This window comes from Propithecus coquereli, unplaced genomic scaffold, assembly GCF_000956105.1.
Source record: "Propithecus coquereli isolate 6110/MARCELLA unplaced genomic scaffold, Pcoq_1.0 Scaffold114, whole genome shotgun sequence".
NCBI classification, from domain to species: Eukaryota; Metazoa; Chordata; class Mammalia; order Primates; family Indriidae; genus Propithecus; species Propithecus coquereli.
In genome coordinates, this window is record NW_012135414.1 from 1,859,627 (window position 1) to 1,880,987 (window position 21,361).

Below are 21,361 nucleotides of genomic sequence, written 5' to 3' on the forward strand. Positions count from 1 at the left end.
TCCTAGCACTCTGGGAGGCCGAGGAGGGAGGATTGCTTGAGCTCAGCAGTTTGAGACCAGCCTGAGCAAGAGCGAGACCCTGTCTCTACAAAAAGAAAAACTAGCCAGGTGTGGTGGTACATGCCTGTAGTCCCTGCTACTTGGGAGGCTGAGACAGGAGGATCGCTTGAGCCCAGGAGTGTGAGGTTGCAGTGAGTTATGATTGATGCCACTGCACTCTACCTGGGGCGACAGAGCGAGACTGTCTTAAAAAAAAAAACAAAACCCTTTCAAAATGCTAATATAGGGCCAGGTGCGGTGGCTCACGCCTGTAATCCTAGCACTCTGGGAGGCCGAGGCGGGCGTATTGTTTGAGCTCAGGAGTTTGAAACCAGCCTGAGCAAGAGCAAGACCTCGTCTTTACTAAAAATAGAAAGAAATTAATTGGACAACTAAAAATATATAGAAAAAAATTAGCCGGGCATGGTGGCGCAGCTACTTGGGAGGCTGAGGCAGTAGGATTGCTTGAGCCCAGGAGTTTGAGGTTGCTGTGAGCTAGGCTGACGCCACAGCACTCTAGCCCGGGCAACACAGTGAGACTCTGTCTCAAAAAAAAAAAAAAAAAAAAGCTAATATATTCTAATTTACTCTAGGCCACCAAAAGCTTTAATATCTGATTTGCAAATGACTCCATGTGTTCTTGACCCTATCTCTCAACTGTGCATTTAATCAAATATTCCTCTCTGCTACGGAAATTTTGCAGTATTTAATCTAGTGACAGGTTTTTATGGGTACTTTTAGATGATCTAAAAAAGCATATGCATATATTTTTCAGATTGTTTTTTATTTGGGGAAAATGAAGGTTTCTATAATGTATTGTTTCAGTGTTAACATATAAAATAAGCTGAAAGAATCAATATTGCATTTTAACTACTTCCTTCCTGGTGGGTTAATGTGAAAAAGATAGTCTGGCAGATTCCTTGAACTCTACCAGCCCTTAAATAATCTCCAGGGCCTGGTTATTGTTCAAACATTCCATGGTGATTCCTGGGAAGGAAGCTCAGCTGCTCCACCTCTGTGTTTGGGGCGAGCTGGTGACCGAGAAGGGGCATCAGTTCTTTCTTGGTGAAATCTATATAACCGCTCTGTGTACCAAACAATTGCACAGCTACCAAGTTTCATACCAAATATTTGAAAGGATGGTACTGAATCTAAAAACTGAATCTTTGTTTTTATTAAGTTCATAGAAAGGCTAATATATTCCAACATAAATTATTACATATGGCTAAATAATCACGTTAATTTATTTTAATGTAAATATTTTTATGTTACAGTTCTGAGCCAAATTACAAAGAAAAATAAACACATTTCCTTGTTGAAATCCTAACACTGTTGTATTTTGTTTTGTTCTTAACCCACTAGCTAAAAGCATTTCCCTTCTCAGAAGAGATTTAAAGTTGTTGCATTGCTTGCTTTTTGGTTATGCAACTTCCTTAAAGTATCTATTATTATTACTTTCTTACCCCCAAAAAAGCCTATTAATAGAAAGCACTGTTATAGAACATTTAAATTTGACATAAAAAGCAAAGTGGCCCCAAGAAAGAAGTTTTAAATGCGGAGCACCCACTCAATCTCTGGACCAGCTCCTTCAGAAATACTCCTGTTACTATTACTATGTAACAAACCACTTCAAAACTTAAGAGATCTTAAAACAATAGCAATTGTTTTATCTCTCCCAGCTTCTGTGGGTGAGGAATTTGGGAAAGGCAGTTCTAGCCCAGAGTGTTGTGCACTTGTAGTTAGTGGCTGAAGCTGGAATAGCAGGCTCACAGGCCAGGCCTCTCTCTCTGCATGTCTACAGGGTCTCAGTGTGGACTAGTTTGGGCCTCCTCTCAGCATGGTAGCTTCAGGGTGGTAGAACTTTATTGGGTGGCTCAGAGTTACCAGCTAGTGTGTCTGGTCCAACAAACCAGCCATTAAACTACATTGCCTTTAATGACCTAGCCTTGGAAGTCACAGTATCACTTTTGTTATTATTTAGTCACTTCTTGATCTGGAGAATGCCAAAGATTTTGTTGACATTTTAAAACTGCCATATCCCCCTTGGGAAGCCCATCTAGTTTGGGAGCTGAGACTGGTCAAGATGATGGCACCAAGATAATTCCGAAAAGTGAGTTGCCCCAAGTAGAAGCCATAGGCGTCCAGGGGAGTAAGGGGAGGCATTGTGGAGATGTCCTTTAAACTAGTTTTCTTTTTTTTTGAGACAGGATCTTGCTCTGTCACCCAGGCTAGAGTACAGTGGCATCATCATACCTCACTGCAACCTCCCAGCTCCTGGGCTCCAATGATCTTCCTCAGCCGCCTGAACAACTGGGACTACAGGCATGCACCACCATGCTCACCTAATTTTTCTGTTTTTGGTAGAGACGGGGTCTTGCTCTTGCTCAGGCTGGTCTTGAACTCTTGGCCTCAAGCAATCCTCCTGCCTTGGCCTCCCAAAATGGTAGGATTGATCACAGGCGTGAGCCACTATGCCTGGCCATGAACTAATTCTAAAATTTGATTTTGACATTTTGAATGGCATTAGCAACTCCCAGTTATAACAAAAGGTCTGGGAACAACAGTGAGTGAGCACTTGATCAGAGGTAGCTATAGGGGAGGAATGAGCAGAGGCCAGAAATGTGGACCGGATCAAAGAAAGCCCAAAAAGCTTGGAAAGAGGGAGGTAAGAGGTAAAGTAATGACAGTTCCTCTCCCATCCAAACATAATTAGCATGGGAGAGATGGTGGACTTTTGCTTTTTTTTTTCCTTTTTCTGTAGATGTTCACAGCTGGAAGGACTTTCCTTCTTGGCAACAGCAAGGCTTAACATCCATCCTGAGCAGGGTATTATAGGAGTTTACCACAATCTCCAACTTGGAAATATCAGATGATTTTAAGCAGACAATTACTGAAATATGGCTTTATTAATTGCTTGGAACATCAACTAAAATGTGCCAGGTACTATGCCAAGTTCTGAGGGCAGGTAATAAATGTCTTGGTGTCTGAACAGAGCAGTCTCCTGGAAGCACCTGTTACGTAGATCAGCACAGACCAGTAGAGCTGTGATGGAAATGTTCTCTAATCTGCACTGTCCAATTCAGATGCCACCTAACCACATGTGAAATATGACTAGGACTAGAAATGTATTTTTAGTTAATTTAAATAGCCACATGTGCCTGGTGAATGCTGTATTAGACAGCATGGGTCTAGAGAAGGATTCTGTAATAGAAATATGAACCAGTGCTTGGGGTGGCACAGACTCTGACGTGCTACAGAATCAAGAGTAACAGGGCTAGCCGCACACAGCGCCGTCCCAACTCAGGTTTCCTGGCTGAATCCAAAGGAGTCAAAGGGGTCACTCTGCATACCCCAGACTGACTCCTGCTGAAATATACTTCCCTGCCTTACTCCAAACTGCAGAACATCATGAGTTTAGTAAAGAAGCTTCATCTACGTTGTTTGAAACAGAAATTTATTCTCAGAATAATGCACAAAAGCACAGGTTGAGGCTACTGCTGGGAGGCTTCCCTCCCCTTCCCTTCCTCCTCCCCCTCCTCTCTGAGCCAGGGAGAACACACTTGAAGGAAACATGCAATCACAAACAATGATCAACTCTAAAGACAAAAGGTTTGGTCCAAAAGAACTCAACATAATTAATCCAATTACTCCGAACAGCTTCACTGAGTAGGATTAAGATATCGCAGACGTAGTGTTTCCACAGGGTGGCTCTTCAGTGCACCAGGGGGGCCTGCTTGAGGGAAATGAGGACTGAGCGCATGCGGGAGACATCTTTGGCCTGCTTGCTGGACTTGGGGTTAAAGTCACACAGCCGGGCCACTCGTTCCCACTCAGTGCCTGGGGACGACTCATCAATGTCGTTTACAAAGGCTTCTTCTGCTGCCCTGGAAGCAACAACAAAATATGTTGGTTTAACGTACAACGCCCTCTGAGCAACCTCGTGGCTGCCTTGCTACATAAGCGACTGCCTCTTGGTGCCTGACTTAATGGCATTCTGGTTTTCCCAAGAGTAACAGCCCCTGGCCCAGGTCAGACTTGAGCAGACATGTGGCCAGCTCTCCCAGGCACAGGGTGCCCAGACTGCTGTGTAAAATGTTGGAATACAGGTGTTTGGTTCAGGGCTCACTCTGTCTGGCTGCCTCTGCTCCTACAGAGCATTAGAAAAGCAACTCCTTAGCCAGCGTTGCACCGCTTTTATTAACAAAAGCAAACCAGCAAGCTGGTGAAGAACTTGAGTAGTTTGTACTGGGCTGTACTGAGTTTCAAGGAAATTTAGAGACTTCTAAAAAGCCCACAGGTCATTGCACAATAGCTTCTAGATTTATTCCTAAGGCTGGAGAGAAACAGGGCAGATCAAAAGGAATTCAAGACAAAGCTCCCATGCTAGCAGGCACTAGAGACTAAAGCCATTCTGGAAGAGGGTTTGTTAAGACATTCTCCAGTTCAGCCAAAAGTTCGCCATTTTCCCTCCAGCCAGGTGCCTTGGGCCACTCAGGGCACACTGGCAGGAGAGCCAATGTTAGTTGCTTTTAGGCAGGATGTTGCTCCAACATTCTTTCACATCAAGGTCAGCCCACCCCCAGCTGGGATCTAACTGGTGGGAGCTACAGCCTGAAAGGACAGCGGTAAGAGGCAGGAAGACACACTCTATTCATCTACTCCGACAAGCATCACGGGCAAAGCAAAAGCGATGGAGATGACTGGTCTGTGGGGACGCAGGGGTGGCACTATCACAGGGATGGCCGTGGCAAACACCGCTGAAGCCCAGAGCCACAACACTGCGACTTCATGGCACACACAGTTAGGGGCAGTGAGAAAGGTTTACTTAACTGTTCTAGGCTGTAGCAAGGATGGTTTATGTTTGTGCTTAAAGGTGAAGAGAAGAAAAGAAACAAGGAGAGAAACTTTAGGTCAGATATAGAAAATGAGAATGAGCTCAATGCAGATGGTCAGTAAGCTAGACATGCCCTTGCCACTCTATCTGTGCTTGGGGACGTGCAGCTGGCTTTGCTGGCCACCCTGCTGCCCAGCAAAACCAGACTCGACCTTTCCAGTCTCCATTTCTACTCCAGAGAGAATGTGCAGAAATCAAATCAAACACCACCTGTAAGTCCAGCATTTCACAAGTCTCATTGCAAATGCATCTGGGGGCCCAGGAAACCCACTTGTGACTTCTAACGGGACGAACAGCTCAAGGGCGCAGGCCCTAAGAGGTTCTACAGAGCTCGGCCTATTGCCCACCTTCCAGAGATATCTCTCCTCCTGCACCCTCAGCTCCCTTATATAAAAAGCCAGACCTAATTTTAAAGGAGGAAACAATGAGAACTGTTCCCAAGTCTTTAGCAAAAACTGCTTTGATTATAGGAATCCTTAAAAATTTTTTTTCCCAGAGAAGATGCAGTGTTTTATGGGGGAAGGGGAGCCCCAGTGGCTCACATCAGGCAGCTGTGGCTACATGACCTCGAAGCCAGGACCTCTCTGTACTAGGGTGGGGAACAGGGCATCAGAAGCCAGCGACTAAATAGCAACTTCTGACATACAAGACCACAGAGAAATCATAGACACCCATGGGAGACAAGCCCCTCTGCTCTGGACTCTTCTGCCTGAGGGAGAGGCAACCAACCCCATATTCTTTAAAGAAACCAAGTATAGAAAATGCTGCCCCCACAGCTCTGACTTTGGCAATGCAAGGTGCTGCTGCTCACTGGCTCGTAACCTCCTGGGACTGTCACCTACTCCCAGGTGGGGAGACTTCTCCTTCCCACCTGGGGCAGGCAAGCGTCAGTAGCAGCAGTGATGGCAGCAACGGCAAGAAGTCAGAGTCCCCCCAGCCCCAAACCCTTCCCAGACAAGATCACAAATGACTCACTTTTTGAAAGGGAGTCAGCTTTCTTCCCTCCAAAACCCCGAATGTGAAAAATGGCAACCAGAGGGCGCAAGGAGTCATGATTCTGCAAGATCCCCACTGACCATCCCCCAGCTCATCAGCTCTTAGGCAGCCCCATGGTGCTGATTTGAAATAATTTGAAAAGCAAAGCGATTTGTGACAAAAAAGGAGCGTTAACTCTAAACAAAATGTAGAAAGAATCAAAACAAGAAAAGGAATTAGTTTTGCAACATACACATAACCAATCACGTCAGCGAAGGGTTGTTTGTAGAAAGCTTCGTCTGCCACCCTAGACAGCAAGAGGTCCCAAAGGCAGGCAAGCAGGCAGGAAAAAAGAGAGAACATTGAGAAGCAGAAACATCTAAAATCCACAATAGAGGTGCGACTGTGCTCTGGGGAGCTGCTCCCAAGGCTCCATCCTAACCCCTGTGAGACGTCCAGCGCTGGCGACTCCGGCAGACCTGGTTTCCGCTGGCCTCCCTGCACGGGGATCTTCCACGAGCGAGCGCTGCCAACATTGCCCCTTTGACTTCCCCAGCGACAAGAAGCATGTGTTAAGCACCCAGTAATAGGCTAAGCCCTTTCACACAGATTATGGTGATTCAATCCTCAACTGTAACAACCTACAACACTGGATATTCTCACCCCCACTTTACAGATGAGGTAACTGAGGCTTAGAGGTGAATGCCACAGTGGCAGCATTCAGAAGTCACAGCCGAGGCAGCCTGGCTCCAAGTCCAGGGTTCTTTTTACTGTGTATTGATGCTTCTTCCCAGCCGGTGTGTGCTCAGGAAGCCGCACCGCCTTCCTGCCTGTCTCAGTAACTGTCACTGGGCAGGAATGCTGCCAGACGCCAGATGCGCTAGGACCCACAGCCAGTTTTGTCTTGGATTATCCAACTACTGCTTCTCCACACTGGATGGGTGGGGTAAATTTCAGTATCCTGCGGACACATATGGTCATTTCAAAATCCTCACCTCAGAGAAAAAAGCAGTGGAGGCAAGTGGGCTGGTGCGAAGAATGCTAGACTGGAGGCCTGGCTCTGGCACCAGCTTGTGTGTCCCTGAATAAGGCTGTCTGTTGGTGCAGTTGCTGAGTATTTCTATGCCAGACTTATCCGGTTTTGACCAGGTGTAGCCAAGAATCCAGAACATCACTGGCATGGCACAGCTCTGGGACAAGGAGGATGGGGCGTACTGAGTGGGGAAATTTACATAGCAGGGGACAGGCCGGCTCTCTCTCTGTTGCCTCAGGATAAATTCCTGCACCCAGCCAGCCCACACTTGTCCACTGTGGCTGTGGTTCCCTTGAGGGACCTCCCTCGGGGAGTCCTATCCCGTCCTTTGCAGGGTGGGTTTGGGATGGGCAAGTGGAAAGAACATTTTTCATGGGTAATCATGCCTGGTCATTAACCTAAGCTCACATATTTACTTGAAGGCAAATTCTAGTAATTTCAATTTCAGTTTATTTTTAAACTCACACATACCCTTTTTCTTTCCCATTTTGGTTTATATATAAGAGGTGTTTTGTGGGAATTTAAAGAAAGCAAAAAAGAGCAGACGGATTGTAACTCAAAGTGACTCAGCAGGAAAACAGAGAGTTGTTTGTGGGCAGAGTGGGTGGGAGGGAAAGGCAAGGCCAGCGGGCTTGCAAACCATAATCCTTTCAGTTTACACATAGGGCTGAACCCAATCAATTTCAACTCCAGCTTGCCTCTACTGGAAGGTTTGATGACCCCTGTCAAGGCCTCACTAAGAGGACAACAGCTTGAATGTCAGGCTCTTGCAGCTAGCCCTCAGGCTAAAGAGCTTTGCAGTGACAAGCACAGGTCCCCCATCAGGGCGATGGGCCCAGAACAAACAGAAAGTTACACACCGCACAGGCGGCCCTCCACCTGTTTGTTCTTTGCCCAGCAGAAGGGGACCTGAAGCAGCAATCCTCAGCCAAGGCAGAAGGGGGCCTGGGGAAGCCTGGGAGAGGGAAGGAGGAGGATGCCCGACCACAGGACACACTCGGGAGGCCTAAATACAGTGCAGAGCTTCATCCTGTAAGCAGCCCCAAAGTGGGCGTGGAAATGTTTGCCATCACCGAGAATCATGGATTCCCCAGACTTTTTTAAGCCTTGACAGAGCTGAAAAGTCTCAGCACAAAGGCCACCTGTAACAGGAGGAAATGCTCTGTGGTTGTTCTTGGTCAGTGAACTCATCCAGCTGTAGGTGTCAGTCCCTGTCCTGGCAGACTCCTGTGAAAAGCAAATTCTTTTCCACAGCCATCACTTAATAATTCGTGGCTCTTGTGTAGTGACATCTAGGCCCCCACTTAGGATAAAAGGAGGGAGATGCAGTCTGGGGACAACAGACCACAGATTCTGCAGGGCAAGGGCCATGTCTGGCTGCTGCACGCCTCCCCCCAGCACGGTGCCTGGCATGGCTGTGCTCCTCATGCTCTGGACTGCTTGGGTGAGGGCAGCTGGAAGGCAGGAGGCCCGAGGACACACTCATGATTAACTGGGTGCCCTTTCTGTCCCTGAGTCTCCTCTTTCCAACTTCTCTGCCTTCCTGCAGTCCCTCAACATCCCACCGCTACTAGAGTTACCCAGGGAGAATGACACTTGCTTAAACTGAGCACCCCATTTTCTTTTCTAAAAATATTTACTTATCTGTAGACCAACAACCAGGAAAATGAATCACTTTTTGTGGGACTTATTCCTTTAGAGTCTAAGTTTATGAGTCACATATGGACAGGGAGTAGTCAGCAATATCAGAACCTCCAGGGGATGGTGAATGCCACTGGAAGAAGTCCCACAGGGTGACTGTAAAATGGCTCCCACCTCCACCCACTGAAGAATCACTGGAATGAAGTGTAAAAACCATCCCTTCTGTCCTAGAACCCTGGTGGCAGTGGCTACTGTGCCACTAGCTTTATGCACTCAGGGTAAACCCTGTGCTGCAAGGTTTCTACAAGGCAAGTGACCTGGTTTCTAAACAGCTCTACATTCTCAGATGAGTGGTGGGTAAGTCCCTTCTCCCTGGAACTGGAGAGGTTCACCTATGAGACCAGCCAGCTGCCAACCCCACATTCTGCAATTCCAAGTAAAGAAAGGTACCAAGGCCCTAACTCAACACCTGGAGGGACTAAGCCTTTAAGACTGAGCTCCTAATAACAGGTGTGATCGCTCTCTCCCAGGACAAGTGATTCTGTATACAGACAGGTAAGTTCAGCAAAATTGGCTTGAAAAAATTTCTGCAATGGAAAGCCTGTTCCCAACATATTTCTTATTTTAGTTTGACAGTGTGTGTGTCAAATTGCTGAAGCATCAGGGACCCTGTACAGGGAAGGTCAGCATGGTTCTGCCAAGGACTTCAAAGTCAAGTGCTGGGGCAGCAGCCAGAGCCTCCATGATGCTTGCACACAGCACCTGCTCATCTTTCTTTACTGATTTGAACTTGCATCTGGAGGAAAATCATCTTGAGTGAGCACAGGACACAGGAGCCTGGACCTGTTAGCACTTCGTACCGACCACAAGCTCAACAGAAGCACTGTGTAGCCGATGGCAACCATCACCACTGGCGACTCAATGAGAAGACTAGAGAGCAGTCCCCATCATACTCGCCACAGAACTTCAAATGGAACCCAATATGCACCCCTCAAAAGTACAACCCCTAGAGGCAGATGGCCAGGACAGAGACCCAAGCCTGGCATCTGAGGGGCAGCTGACGGAACCAAGGATGACCAAAGGCACACAAGGATCTGAATGGCTGCTGGATGAAAAAGAGTCCAACTGTTCTGTCACAGCTGCCCCACAATGGCATTGGCTGGCTGGCAAAGTGGTTAGCTCCCTCTTTCCTGGCAGATTTCTGGCTAACAGAGCTACCAGAGACAAGGGTACTTAACCCAATCTCCTTCCTGCCTCTGAATATAGGAACCTAAGGCTCTATCCTGAAAATTAAAAATATCCCCAGGCCTGGTCTGGCCTGTTTTTATACTGGAGTAGACTGTTCAGTGAAAGTTGGGCTCTGAACCCAGCAGAGGAAAGAAAGCCAGTCTGCCTACCCCGAGAGAAGCAATACTGCATACGTCTCTCTAAGCTACTTCCAAGAAGTGCAGAGCATTGAAAACCACAGCTACTGACTGGTAGTGATATGAGAATGAATGTGTTTTCTCCCTACAACTACTAAACCGTCAGTAAGTGAGTAAAATATTTTCTGAAAAGAGCATTTTTAAGAAGCCAATTCAAGATTTTCTTAGGCACAGCTAAGTACCCAGAGAACCCTCAATTCCACAGTCACTATGTTGGAACACCCTTGGCTGCCTGATTACAAAGCACATTTTCATGCTAACGGACTCCTTTGAGAAGTGGCTTTCAGCAGGGCTGTATTTAGCAGATACAATGTGACCAAGTCTATAATCATCTCCAAAGTAATAAGATCCTGGTATATTCATGAAACTGACCTTTCATTCCAGGGTTCCATTTTTTAAAGCTTAAACCTAATCTGTGAAGTAACTTTTCCTTTGGCGGAATCATACCATTGCAGGTGACGCATATTAACCAAGCTCTTTGTTAAAGAGCTAAATTCACTACAACCGGGATGGCTACATGACAGGCTGAATTCTGCTCACAAGACCCAAGAGACTTCAGACACTGTGCTTCAAGCACTTTCTTCAAAAACTGCAAAGACATTTCACACTTAAGGAGGCAGCAGCCAAGAACCTAGACTGGATGCTAAAAAATGCATTTGATTCAATTTGGGAAAACAAGCTGTGCTAGAACTGCCGCGGACTGACCTGTTGTTTGCTTTTGTTTTCTGTAGCTGCTCGTCCTGTCTCGCATACCACTCCTCTAGCTCCTTTATTGCTTTTTCTTTCCACTCTGCTTCTTGCTTCCGAGAGTTGGCATCTTTGAAGGGAGGGAAAACAAAGACAATAGCAATGAGACAAAGCACAAACTTAAGTTCGTTTCGTCCATTTCTTTCGGTCTTACTGAACTTACGGTAGGTGAGGGTACTTGTGCACGTCAGGGGAGAAGACTGGGGAGGGGGAGATAAAAATTCTATTTCCCCTGTTTGCACAACCAACTCTAATCTCAGTGATCCTAGTCCTGGTTTTATCCCAGTCCACTGTCACCTTAGTGAGTTACTGATTTTGTTTTGTCTTGTTTTTGGCAGAGGGGAAGAAGAGCGTGGAAATATTGACTTTTAATAGAAAAAAGCCTGTTGGGCACCAACTGGGGAAAAAACAATTATAGATGATTCTTTAATAATGCTGCCAATATTAGTTCAGGGTGAGATATTCATATTATTATAAATAAGCTTTTAACTCTTCTCACAAACTATAGTCCATATCCCAAGTTTGACAATTAATGGTTTTGAAAACACAAGGTGGCACTCTTATAACTAAGGTAGAAGTGCTTCTATGAAGCAGGGACCTATTAGGAAAGCTGCCACAGGTAGAGATGATTCAGGAACCAGAGAATGGTAGAATATAGAATATTAGAGTTGGACAGGACCACAAAACATCTATTCCTACTAAGACTGCAGAGTGAATTTGTGGCAGAGCCAGCACAGTGCTACCAAATAAACTCCAACAGAGAGAACTCCAGGGGGTTGGGAGTATGGCATCATTAACAGTTAACCAAAAGGTTCTAGAAATGAGAGCAAGAAAATGCACACGTAGCAGGTTTGGCAGATTGGATTCTCAAACATAAAGTTTCTGAGCACTAAATACAGTTTCCCCTAAGACACTGAGCTGAAGAGACATATGTCAGTAGGGAGTAGGAGGTAAAGAAATACACATCACGGTTACTAGTGCAGCTGACACTTGAAGTTAACCTGATCCGTCACTTTAAACGTGTTCTTAAGGATGTGCTGTCTGGCAGGTGTCTGTCTCATTTAATCTTTACAACAATCCCAAGAAGGTAAACTCTGATGCCATTTTAAGCAGTGAGAAAAATTGAAGCTCAGAAAGTCTAAGTGAACTTCCTTAAGGTTATAATAAGTGGCAGAGCCAAGATTCAAACCCAGGTCTGACTCTAAAGCTTACACTTCGCTTACCTCATTATCTTGCCTCCAGGGGGACAGAAAGGGAGGCAAGCCTAGAATTAATCACAAGATATGACTAGAAGGTGACCTGGACAGAGTTTTCAAAGTACAGACCAAGAGCCCAACCTGTAATTAGTGTCTTTCAGAAGAGTAGAAAGCAGTGGTGGTGTCGAATAACTAGTGGAAGGGATGAGATGAAGCATTCTTGGGCATTTTTAGGGCCTTTGCAAAAAATGTCTTGTAGTAACAACCTGCAGATGGCTGTGTCTGTAATTGTAAGAAATAGCCGGCTGGGCGCGGTGGCTCACGCCTGTAATCCTAGCACTCTGGGAGGCCGAGGCGGGCGGATTGTTTGACCTCAGGAGTTCAAGACCAGCCTGAGCAAGAGCGAGACCCCGTCTCCACTAAAAATATGAAAGAAATTAATCAGACAACTAAAACTATATAGAAAAAATTAGCTGGGCATGGTGGCGCATGCCTGTAGTCCCAGCTACTCAAGAGGCTGAGGCAGGAGGATCACTTGAGCCCAGGAGTTTGAGGTTGCTGTGAGCTAGGCTGACGCCATGGCACTCTAGCCTGGGCAAAAAGAGTGAGACTCTGTCTCCAAAAAAAAAAAAAGAAATAGCCTAAAAGCAGCTAAAAACTCCCCCGAAGTTTCGCCTTGTTATCTAAGTTGTTGGAAGGTGACCTATCATTCAGAAGGAAAATCTTTTCACTCAGATTTTCCATCGATGACTCTACACTGACATGTGTCTGTCCAGGGCATTAAGTGTATGCATGGAACGGAGCAGGCTATGTTGCAATGAGAGATGCTATGGGCTGATGGCGCCATGTGGACAACACTTAATTTGAAATGTGGTGAAAATACAGCCAAAAAATTAACTTTTGATTAGAGAGTATTTTCTTTCAATGTATTCTATCTAATAATCATTTAAAATTTTGTATTATATAATAGGAACAAAATATGAGAATTTATTTCTGAAAAATTTAAATAAAAACTGTAAACATCTGTACAGACTGTAGTTACTACATAAAACAGTACATTTAAATTGTCTTCTGCCTTTTACAGATTTAGGAAGTGCCACTGGCAATAAGAATTTAGAATTCTTCCCCTCAGAGGAACAGGCAGAGTCCTCTTACAGAGCAAGGCACACTGACAGGTGCTTTCTTCTCTGGCCACCCTTGTTCACAGAAAGGAAAATTTGAGAATGCAGCCTGCAGCTAAGCTGAAAACCATTGACACCAGTTCTCTATTTTTAGCATCCCATGCTTTTTCTCCTAGTTCTTGCAAGGAAAAAAGCGGAAACTGAAGAAACACCTTGTTCATGAACCAACTGAATTCACTTCAACTGGAATGCAAGACCAAATGTTTGATGTCCCTCAAGAAGGCATCTTGAGTTAAGAAAACAACATCTCTTGGAATAGTCCCAAAGTACCCAATTTGAGAACTGAAAAAGAAAATAAAGTTTTTCCTGACACCAAAGCCTGCTCGCTGTATGGAGAAGACAAACTTCGCTAAGCCCTGGGGAAAGAGAAAATATAAAGCTGGGCTCAGTAACATGAAAAATACTCTAACAGTACTAATACCAGCTAAGTCTTGCCTCTAAGCCTTCTCAAAAGAGATCCACAAAGAACAAGCAAGGACTAAGGCTGCCAGCACTGTGAAGACCTATTTTCATCTTCCTAAAGCTGCTCTATCCAATACAGTAGCTACTTGTGGCTACTTACATTTAAAGTTATTAACATTAAAGAAAATTTAAAATTCAGCTTCTCAGTCACACTAGCCATATTTCAAGTACTTAATAGTCACATGTGGCTAGTGGCTACCATCCTGGTCAGCAAAGATACAGAATATTTCCACCAAATAAACTACTATTGTATAGTGCTATAAAGGTTCAAACATAGTGTGCTCTTTGTTCTGAAAGTCACCAAAATTGGACCAGCAAGATAAAAGATTTGGCACTAACTGGCTGTGTTATTTGGCTCAAGTCTTTTCCTATTTCTGGGTGTCATTTACCCTATCTGAAAAACAGGGACTCATGTTGTCACTCGTTCAATGGTTCTCAAAAGGGAATAATACTGTTAACACTGTGGTTGCACAGGAAAATGTCAGTATTTCCAGGAAACGTACAATGAAATATTTAGACATGAAGTATGTGATGTCTGTATCTTAAAGTAGATCAGCCAAAAATTATGTGAATGTATGTATAAAACATATACATATATACACGCTTCATTTATATAAAGATAACCCAATGTGGCAAAATATTAATTATTAAATAGGGAGTGCACAATTTTCCTCCTTTCAACTGTTCTGTGTTAGAAATTTTAATAAAAAAAACTGGGAAAAAAACACAGTGTGGATTACATCATCACACTCTGCCATACTTCTTCAACCCACCATGTACAGACATCAAGTGTTCCCTGATCTTGAACGAACAAGTGACACTCCGTGTACAAACCTCTTTAGCAAAGGCCAGGCTGGCTGGTGCTGACCTTGGGCGTGGCCTGCCTGGCAAGATGGTCATGAACACTAAGTGCATTTAGAAAGCGATGTGGTTGACAGGGATGGGGATGGACTTTGAAGCCAGGCAGACTGAAGCTGAAATTCTGACTCTACTGCTTCTCAGATATGTATTTCAAATACTTATTCTACCTACGATCCCCACATTCCTCATCCATAAAAATGTAAAACTTATCTTACAGGGATATTAAGGTAAGACAACAAATTGTACAGGTTTCCTAACGTACCTCACATTTTCCTCTTAAGTGTTACATTAAATTTAGACTTCAAATGAAAAATGGTCTTTAAGTTTCTCACATGAACTTGAAACCTTCAAGTTCACAAAGCACTCCCAAAATAGCACCTCAGCCTACCCTTAAAGTCAGTAACATTGATCTTCCTTCACAGATGATGACACAACACTCTGAAAGGTTTGAGCAACCAAGTGCCCACAGCTGGTAAGTTTAAGGCTGGGTCTTAAAGCCAGTCTTTCACTCCAAGTCCAGGGCTCTTTCCATAGCATCACTCTGCTCTTCCCATGGGAGGACAGAATGTACCTTCTGGCTCTGTGGGTTACCCTACTCCTCACTCAGTGGCCTGTGATCAGGCACTTCTGCGTGGGTGGCCTTATGAATTTCAGGCTGAGAAAGATATCTTCCCAAAGACCAGACAAGGACACTGGCTAATTAAAGTTAAAAAGAGATAAAACTAGAGTCTAGGTTGATTCCACTGACAACCGACACCTGAGACAGAAAGGGATTCCTTACCAAGGGCTTCCAAGCGTTCCGTTTGCTCTTCTCTCCATTTACGGATACTTTCAGGCTCTGACTGCAATCGATCCACTTGTGAAATAGCTGCGTAACTGTCTGTTGGACCGTTACTTTCCTTAACATAAAACACAATTGTGCTTTATCAGTACCCAAAATTCCTTCCTGAAATGCGACTCATCCAAGTTAGCACCCCTGGTTCTAACAACATTGGTGGTTGTTGTAAAATGTTAAAGGATTACCTTAAAAACAACACCACCACCTTGCATGCCGACAGAGAGCTTTCAACATAACTGCACTTAATCTTTACAATCCTATGAAGGAGACAGAGTAGATGTCATCCTACTTGTTAATAAATGGGACACGAGTGGGAGGTAGGAAAGTTGTGGCAGGGGGTGGATTTATTAGGAAACAGTGTCATCAGTTTGTTTCCTCACTTTACACAGAGATTATGTGATAGCTTCAAAGTAAAAAAGGTAAGCAGTACACAGTAAAGCCAAGGCCTGAACCTAAGCCTTCTAAATGCTATTATACCATGTAGAAAAAAGGTCAATTGATATCGCTTAATCAAAATATAGTGAATTCTAGGAAAGGAAGTGCAAAAGAAAATGTATAGTTACTATAGTTACACCAGAGAGAGGATAAAAGGCAGGCAAATATGAGTCACAAGGGGTGTGTGGGGGTCTTCTTTACAAGGGGTAAGATCTGGGAGCTAATAAACAAACTGATAAACTCAAATGTTAATCGTTCGACTATGCTTAGCGGCTCATGCCTGTAATCCTACCACTGTGAGAGGCCAAAGTGGGAGGATCGCTTGAGGCTGGGAGTTTGAGACCAGCCTGAGCAAGAGCGAGACACCATTTCTACAAAAAATAGAAAAAATTAGCTGGGCGTAGTGGCTTGTGCTTGTAGTCCCAGCTGCTCGGGAAGCTGAGGCAGGAGAATCGCTTGAGCCCAGGAGTTTGAGGTTGCAGTGAGCTATGACAATGCGACTGCCCTCTAGCCAGGGTGACAGAGTGAGACTCTGTCTCAAAAAAAAAAAAAAAACGTTAATCTTTAGAGAATTAAACTAGGGAATATTAACAGGTTAACTTAACCAGACTATAAACAAAGATGGAAGGAGAATTATTTAAAGTATTAGTAACTAACTTATTACAGTGCTTGACACAGTGCATGGCACATTGTCATCATCATGAAGGATCATTTCTTGAGAATAAAGGTGATTATCACAAGGGCGAGGTCAGTAACATTTTAAAAGAGTGCTCTTTCTATCAATGCCACCTCTCTTTAGATTCTTCTACTTTGATAGGTAACATACCAGCTACTAATACATCCAGTAAAGTCAAAGGTCTGGGGTCTCTTTCTAGGCCAGTCAATTCAAATCCCAGGAAAGGAAGAGTATCGACCACTGGCATTCAACATAATCACAGTACTCCATACCTGGTAGTATTCACCATTCATCACTCCATCAACAGCATCTGCAAGACATAAGATTTCAATCTGTCAGTCAGGGCTGGTCAATGTTGGGCCAAAGGGTTACAAAATGGAATACAGTATTGTATGCTGCAGGCACCATGAGCTACTAAATGCTATCCCTGTGATAGGTACTAGATATAACAACTTTCTATTTAATGAAACCAATATGTGCTTATATACAAATGACAAGTGACTTCACCAAAATGTGGACAAATCTGTCCCCAGCTTCCAAGTCCAAAGCTATTGAGATTCTGTTTTCTAGCTTAGAGAGATGAGAAATGGAAGCCTGGCAGAAGAGTCTCATAGAGCAATGACGTTTCTCTATGAAAGTTCCAGAGAAGGCACAGGAAAAGTGTGGCCAGGAGCCATCTAGAATGAGCAGAGGTGTGCAGCTTCGTTTCAAACCAAGGTGCTTTATTTGGGGTCAGGACCCTCCATCCTATGGCTCCAGCAGGTTTGGCACTGAAGGGTCTACAGTTGAGACTACCTGTGAATTTCTCCGGTCCATTTGGGACTAGTCCCAAACAGTTGAGATTTGAACATGCCAAATGAAATCAGTGCTTTCAAAGATGTAAGTTACAAAAACTGCAAGTATGACACATTATACAATCCTGTCTTTTGAGCACAATTAACTATTCACGAGCTAAATGAGAAAATCCACCTCAAAAACATGAAAAATGTTTTTGTAAGTAAGACCCATATATCTTCTTCCCATACAGTACAAAATAGTGGTCCACAGGCCAAACATATTTCATTTAAAATATACAGTACTACGTCTGGAAATTTTCAAAAAAATCAGGATTTCCAGGGTTCCTGAGGCGCTGGGGTGGAGGGTAGGCAGAGGGAAGAGCTGGCTGTATTGAGCCCGTATTCCTGAACTGGCAATAACTGGAATGGTGGGCAGCCTTTTAGGCAGAGTATGCCCTGGTCAATTTGCCAGTCCCCACTAGCCCCACTGACTTTTGGGGGAAAAAAACAAAAACAAAAACCATTCTATGTCTCACTAGTCCAGTTACTTAATTGGTCCCAATAAGTATGAGTTTCTAGCCCCCGCCTTGCCCCAACAGCCCTCACTAAGAGGCGATCTGTACAGGGCTGCACACTATCCCTCTGGAGTAGCTGCTCTGCCTTATTCAGAAAGCTTCAGTGCAGCCACCAGAAAAACTTAGCTTCCACCTTCCTATTCTATTATCTGTTGGTTGACCACATTTGCTACCTACTGGGTAGGACTTCTATTACTTTATCCAAATTTTTTCAAACTTCAATGACTGCCTTATTGCATGGGATGGGAGAAAGAAAAGATGAACCTAAAAGATACAAGAAACCCAGGCAGTAAAAGGTATGCCAAGCAGTTAGTGTGGCCCACCACTACACAGCCCTCTCAGGGTATATGGAAACACCACGGCTTTCCTAGAGGCCTGGGACAGGGTGTTCTCAGACTTCTTTTCCCTCCATGCAGGCAAAGATTTTGCCAAACCACTCCTCTGGCTTTCTGCATTCCTAACTAATCAAACCCAACTTGAACCACCTAGTTCCAAATCAGTCCTCACTGGGTATGGTAACACATGCCTGTAGTCCCAGTAGCTACTCAGGAGACCAAGGTGGAAGGATTGCTTAAGAGCAGGAGTTTGAGACCGATCTGGGCAATATAGTAAGACCCTGTCTCTATTTAAAAAAAAAAAAAAAAAAAAATTAGCTGGGCATGGTGGCAGGCAGGGAGGTGGGAGGTGGGAGGCTGAGAAGAGAGGATCACTTAAGCCTAGGAGCTTGAGGTTACAGTAAGTACAGCTGTGACTGGACCACTATACTCCAGCCCTGGCGAAAGAGCCAGACCCTGTCTCTAAAAAAACAAAAACAAAACTGATCTGCCACAAACCAACCCTAATATTTCATCCATTCTTTTGGTCCTCTTGCTTCTCCTAATTCCCTTCCCCTTGGCTTCAGGAGTATTGAAAAGTTTTATGGATCGTTTTCCCACCATGCTCTCCCTGATACCAACACATGCACTGTTTTTCAAAAAAGGAAAATGGAGACAGCAGAAAATGCCATGTAATTCCACTACTCTGCCCGTTGGTTTCTAACCCTTTAGTTTCTCTAATGCATATATATAAAACTTCTTTCAGCAAAACCAGACTCCCCCAACATAGGCTTTTTAGTAATCCATTCATTGATATCACTAACTTTTCCACGTTTTTCCGTATAAAAACACCTACTACTACTTATTGCTCCCGGTATGTAAGGTACAGTGTCTCAACACTTCATGTACATTAAGTTTTAATCCTTGAAACAAACATCTGTGTAGCAGCACTTCACGAATGACCATACAATTTGTGTAGAGTTCCATGAGAGGTAAATAGGTATTCCTGAAGGGGCAGATAATTAATGACAACATTTTCTCCTTTAAATTTATTTTTTATGTTTAAGATAATGCGAGGAAAATATTAAATCCATGAATTATGAGATAATCAGCCTTTAAAAAGTGGTACTATACCTGAGCAAGCCAGGATGCCAGAAGACAGACCATGGGTTAATCTAATACATGAATACACACCATGGGATGGATCTAGGCCCTTAGCAACCCGCCTCAGCTTTCATCTATGTTTCAACTGCTGGTTTGTATATATCTTGATTATTTCAACATATTTCTCATACTTCCCTTAACTTTCGTAATTGTTTCATAATCCTATGAGTTTCTTATAGATTTTGTCAGCGGCCCTTCACTACCTTAAGCCAGGTGCCACCTACCCAAATAATTTTTAAACATTCTATCCAGTTTTGGAAATATGAAGTTTACCAAAAAAACTAGTAAGAGGATTTGGGGACATATTCAGTTGCTCCTCTGTAATAAATTCCTTCATATAGAATTGCTGGGTCACAGGGTATATATTTCAAAGGCTTCTAAAACATCAACCACTTGCCTCTGTCTACCAGTTTACATTCCTATCAGCAGCACTTGAGTGCCCCATTTCTTAGACCTTCACTGATACTAGAGTCTGTGCTTGATCATGTTTTTAATTTTTGCTAATTTGATTGCAGAAAAAAACTCACAATGGCTTTGTTGTGCCAATCTTACTTCCTGTCAGGTAATCACCCATCTGACATTTGATTTTCTTCTTTACTGAACTGAGTTTTGCCTCTTTTCTGCTATTTTTCTTTCAGTCTCTAAGTATTCTCTCTATATTAACAGTCCTCTCATATTGCAAATATTTCTCCCATACTGTCTTTTACTTTGGTTTATGGTATTTAATGCCTAGAATGAACTACTTAACTTGTATGTAGACACTCTCAACTTTTCCTTTATGATTACTGCATCTGCTTTTATGCTGAAGGCCTCTCCTACTATGAAGTAGATATTTACTTTTCTTCTGGTTCTTTTAGAAATACCTCTTTAGTCCACCTAAAATTTACTTTTGTGTAAGACAGAAAAGAGCAAGGCCAGCTGCAGTGGCTCATATAATACTAGCACTTTGGGAGGCCGAGGCAGGAGGATTGCTTGAGGCCAGGAGTTTGAGACCAGCCTGAGCAAGAGCAAGACCCCATCTCTACAAAAAATAGAAAAATTAGCCGCGTGAGGTGGCACACATCTGTAATCCCAGCTACTCAGGAGGTTGAGGCAGAAGGATCACTTGAGCCTAGGAGTCTGAGGTTGCAGTGAATTATGATCCACTGCACTCTAGCCAGGGCAACAAAATGAGACCCTGTCTCAAATTTAAAAAAAAAAAAAAAAAAGAGATACTTTTAAATCCTAGAGCCTACAATGGCTAGGCTGACCTAGCCCACATGATGGCTAATATATTACGGCTAACATATCAACTACCCAGTATATTCCAGCTCCCAGGGCCATTTTCAATAGGAGAGACTTTGATTGCTGTTCTATACACAAAACTAGAAGCAATCCTCATCCCATATCTTCTTCAAAATCACATGATGCCTGTCCTTTAGGTCTGAAGACTCATTCAGACCCACTGGCATGTGCTTTGAGCTCTGTATTACTGTACTATTGTACCGACATTCTTCTGTGAATCAACGACTGAACCAAGTCAAAGGGTAGTCTGTTACTATAAAAACATGCAGAAAGGACATCTACGGCCTTGCCTTACTAGGACAACTAAGCTAAGCAACCCAATGTTCCAGAAAGAAACTTTCTAAGGCATCTGAGGCATTCCAGACAGAAACAAGGGCCAAAGTAAGTTTCCAAACATTAAAGACTTTCTGTCCCAAACCTACCTTCAACTTCCCCTGTTCCCGAAACATTTGAATTCAAGCAGACTTATGTTTGAATCCCAGATGAGCGACTTATTAGCTTGCTGTCTTAGGAATATTACTTAACTTCCACAGTGATCAGTTCTCACGTGAAATATGACACTACCACTTAACCTGCAGAGCAACTACAGGGATCTGAAAGCATATGGAGTATCTGAAACATAGTAAATGTGCCGTATAATTAAATATCAAGAGTGAGATTTCCCTAAACTTCTCTATACTACTGCTACCAATAAAATTTACTCTCCTTCTCCAGAAAACTTCCCTTTAATTCATCTACCTCTCTTCTTTTTTCTCCTCCAAGAAATTACTTGTCAAAAATATAATAAAGAGGCTAGGTGCGGTGGCTCACGCCTGTAATCCTAGCACTCTGGGAGGCCGAGGCAGG

General features: G+C 43.8%; 1 protein-coding gene across 1 annotated transcript in view; it reads right to left on the reverse strand.

Annotated features, from left to right (window-relative positions):
- Window positions 1-3,478: 3,478 nt before the first annotated feature.
- The window catches only part of CLTA (clathrin, light chain A), a 21,364-nt gene continuing 3,481 nt past the window's right edge, over window positions 3,479-21,361 (reverse strand). The window contains exons 2-5 of the mRNA XM_012656556.1: window positions 16,675-16,712; window positions 15,235-15,352; window positions 10,712-10,823; window positions 3,479-3,923 (exon numbers count right to left, since the gene is read on the reverse strand). Coding sequence (XP_012512010.1) covers window positions 3,752-3,923; window positions 10,712-10,823; window positions 15,235-15,352; window positions 16,675-16,712 — 440 coding nt within the window. The 3' untranslated portion in view covers window positions 3,479-3,751. The remainder of the gene's footprint in view (window positions 3,924-10,711; window positions 10,824-15,234; window positions 15,353-16,674; window positions 16,713-21,361) is intronic.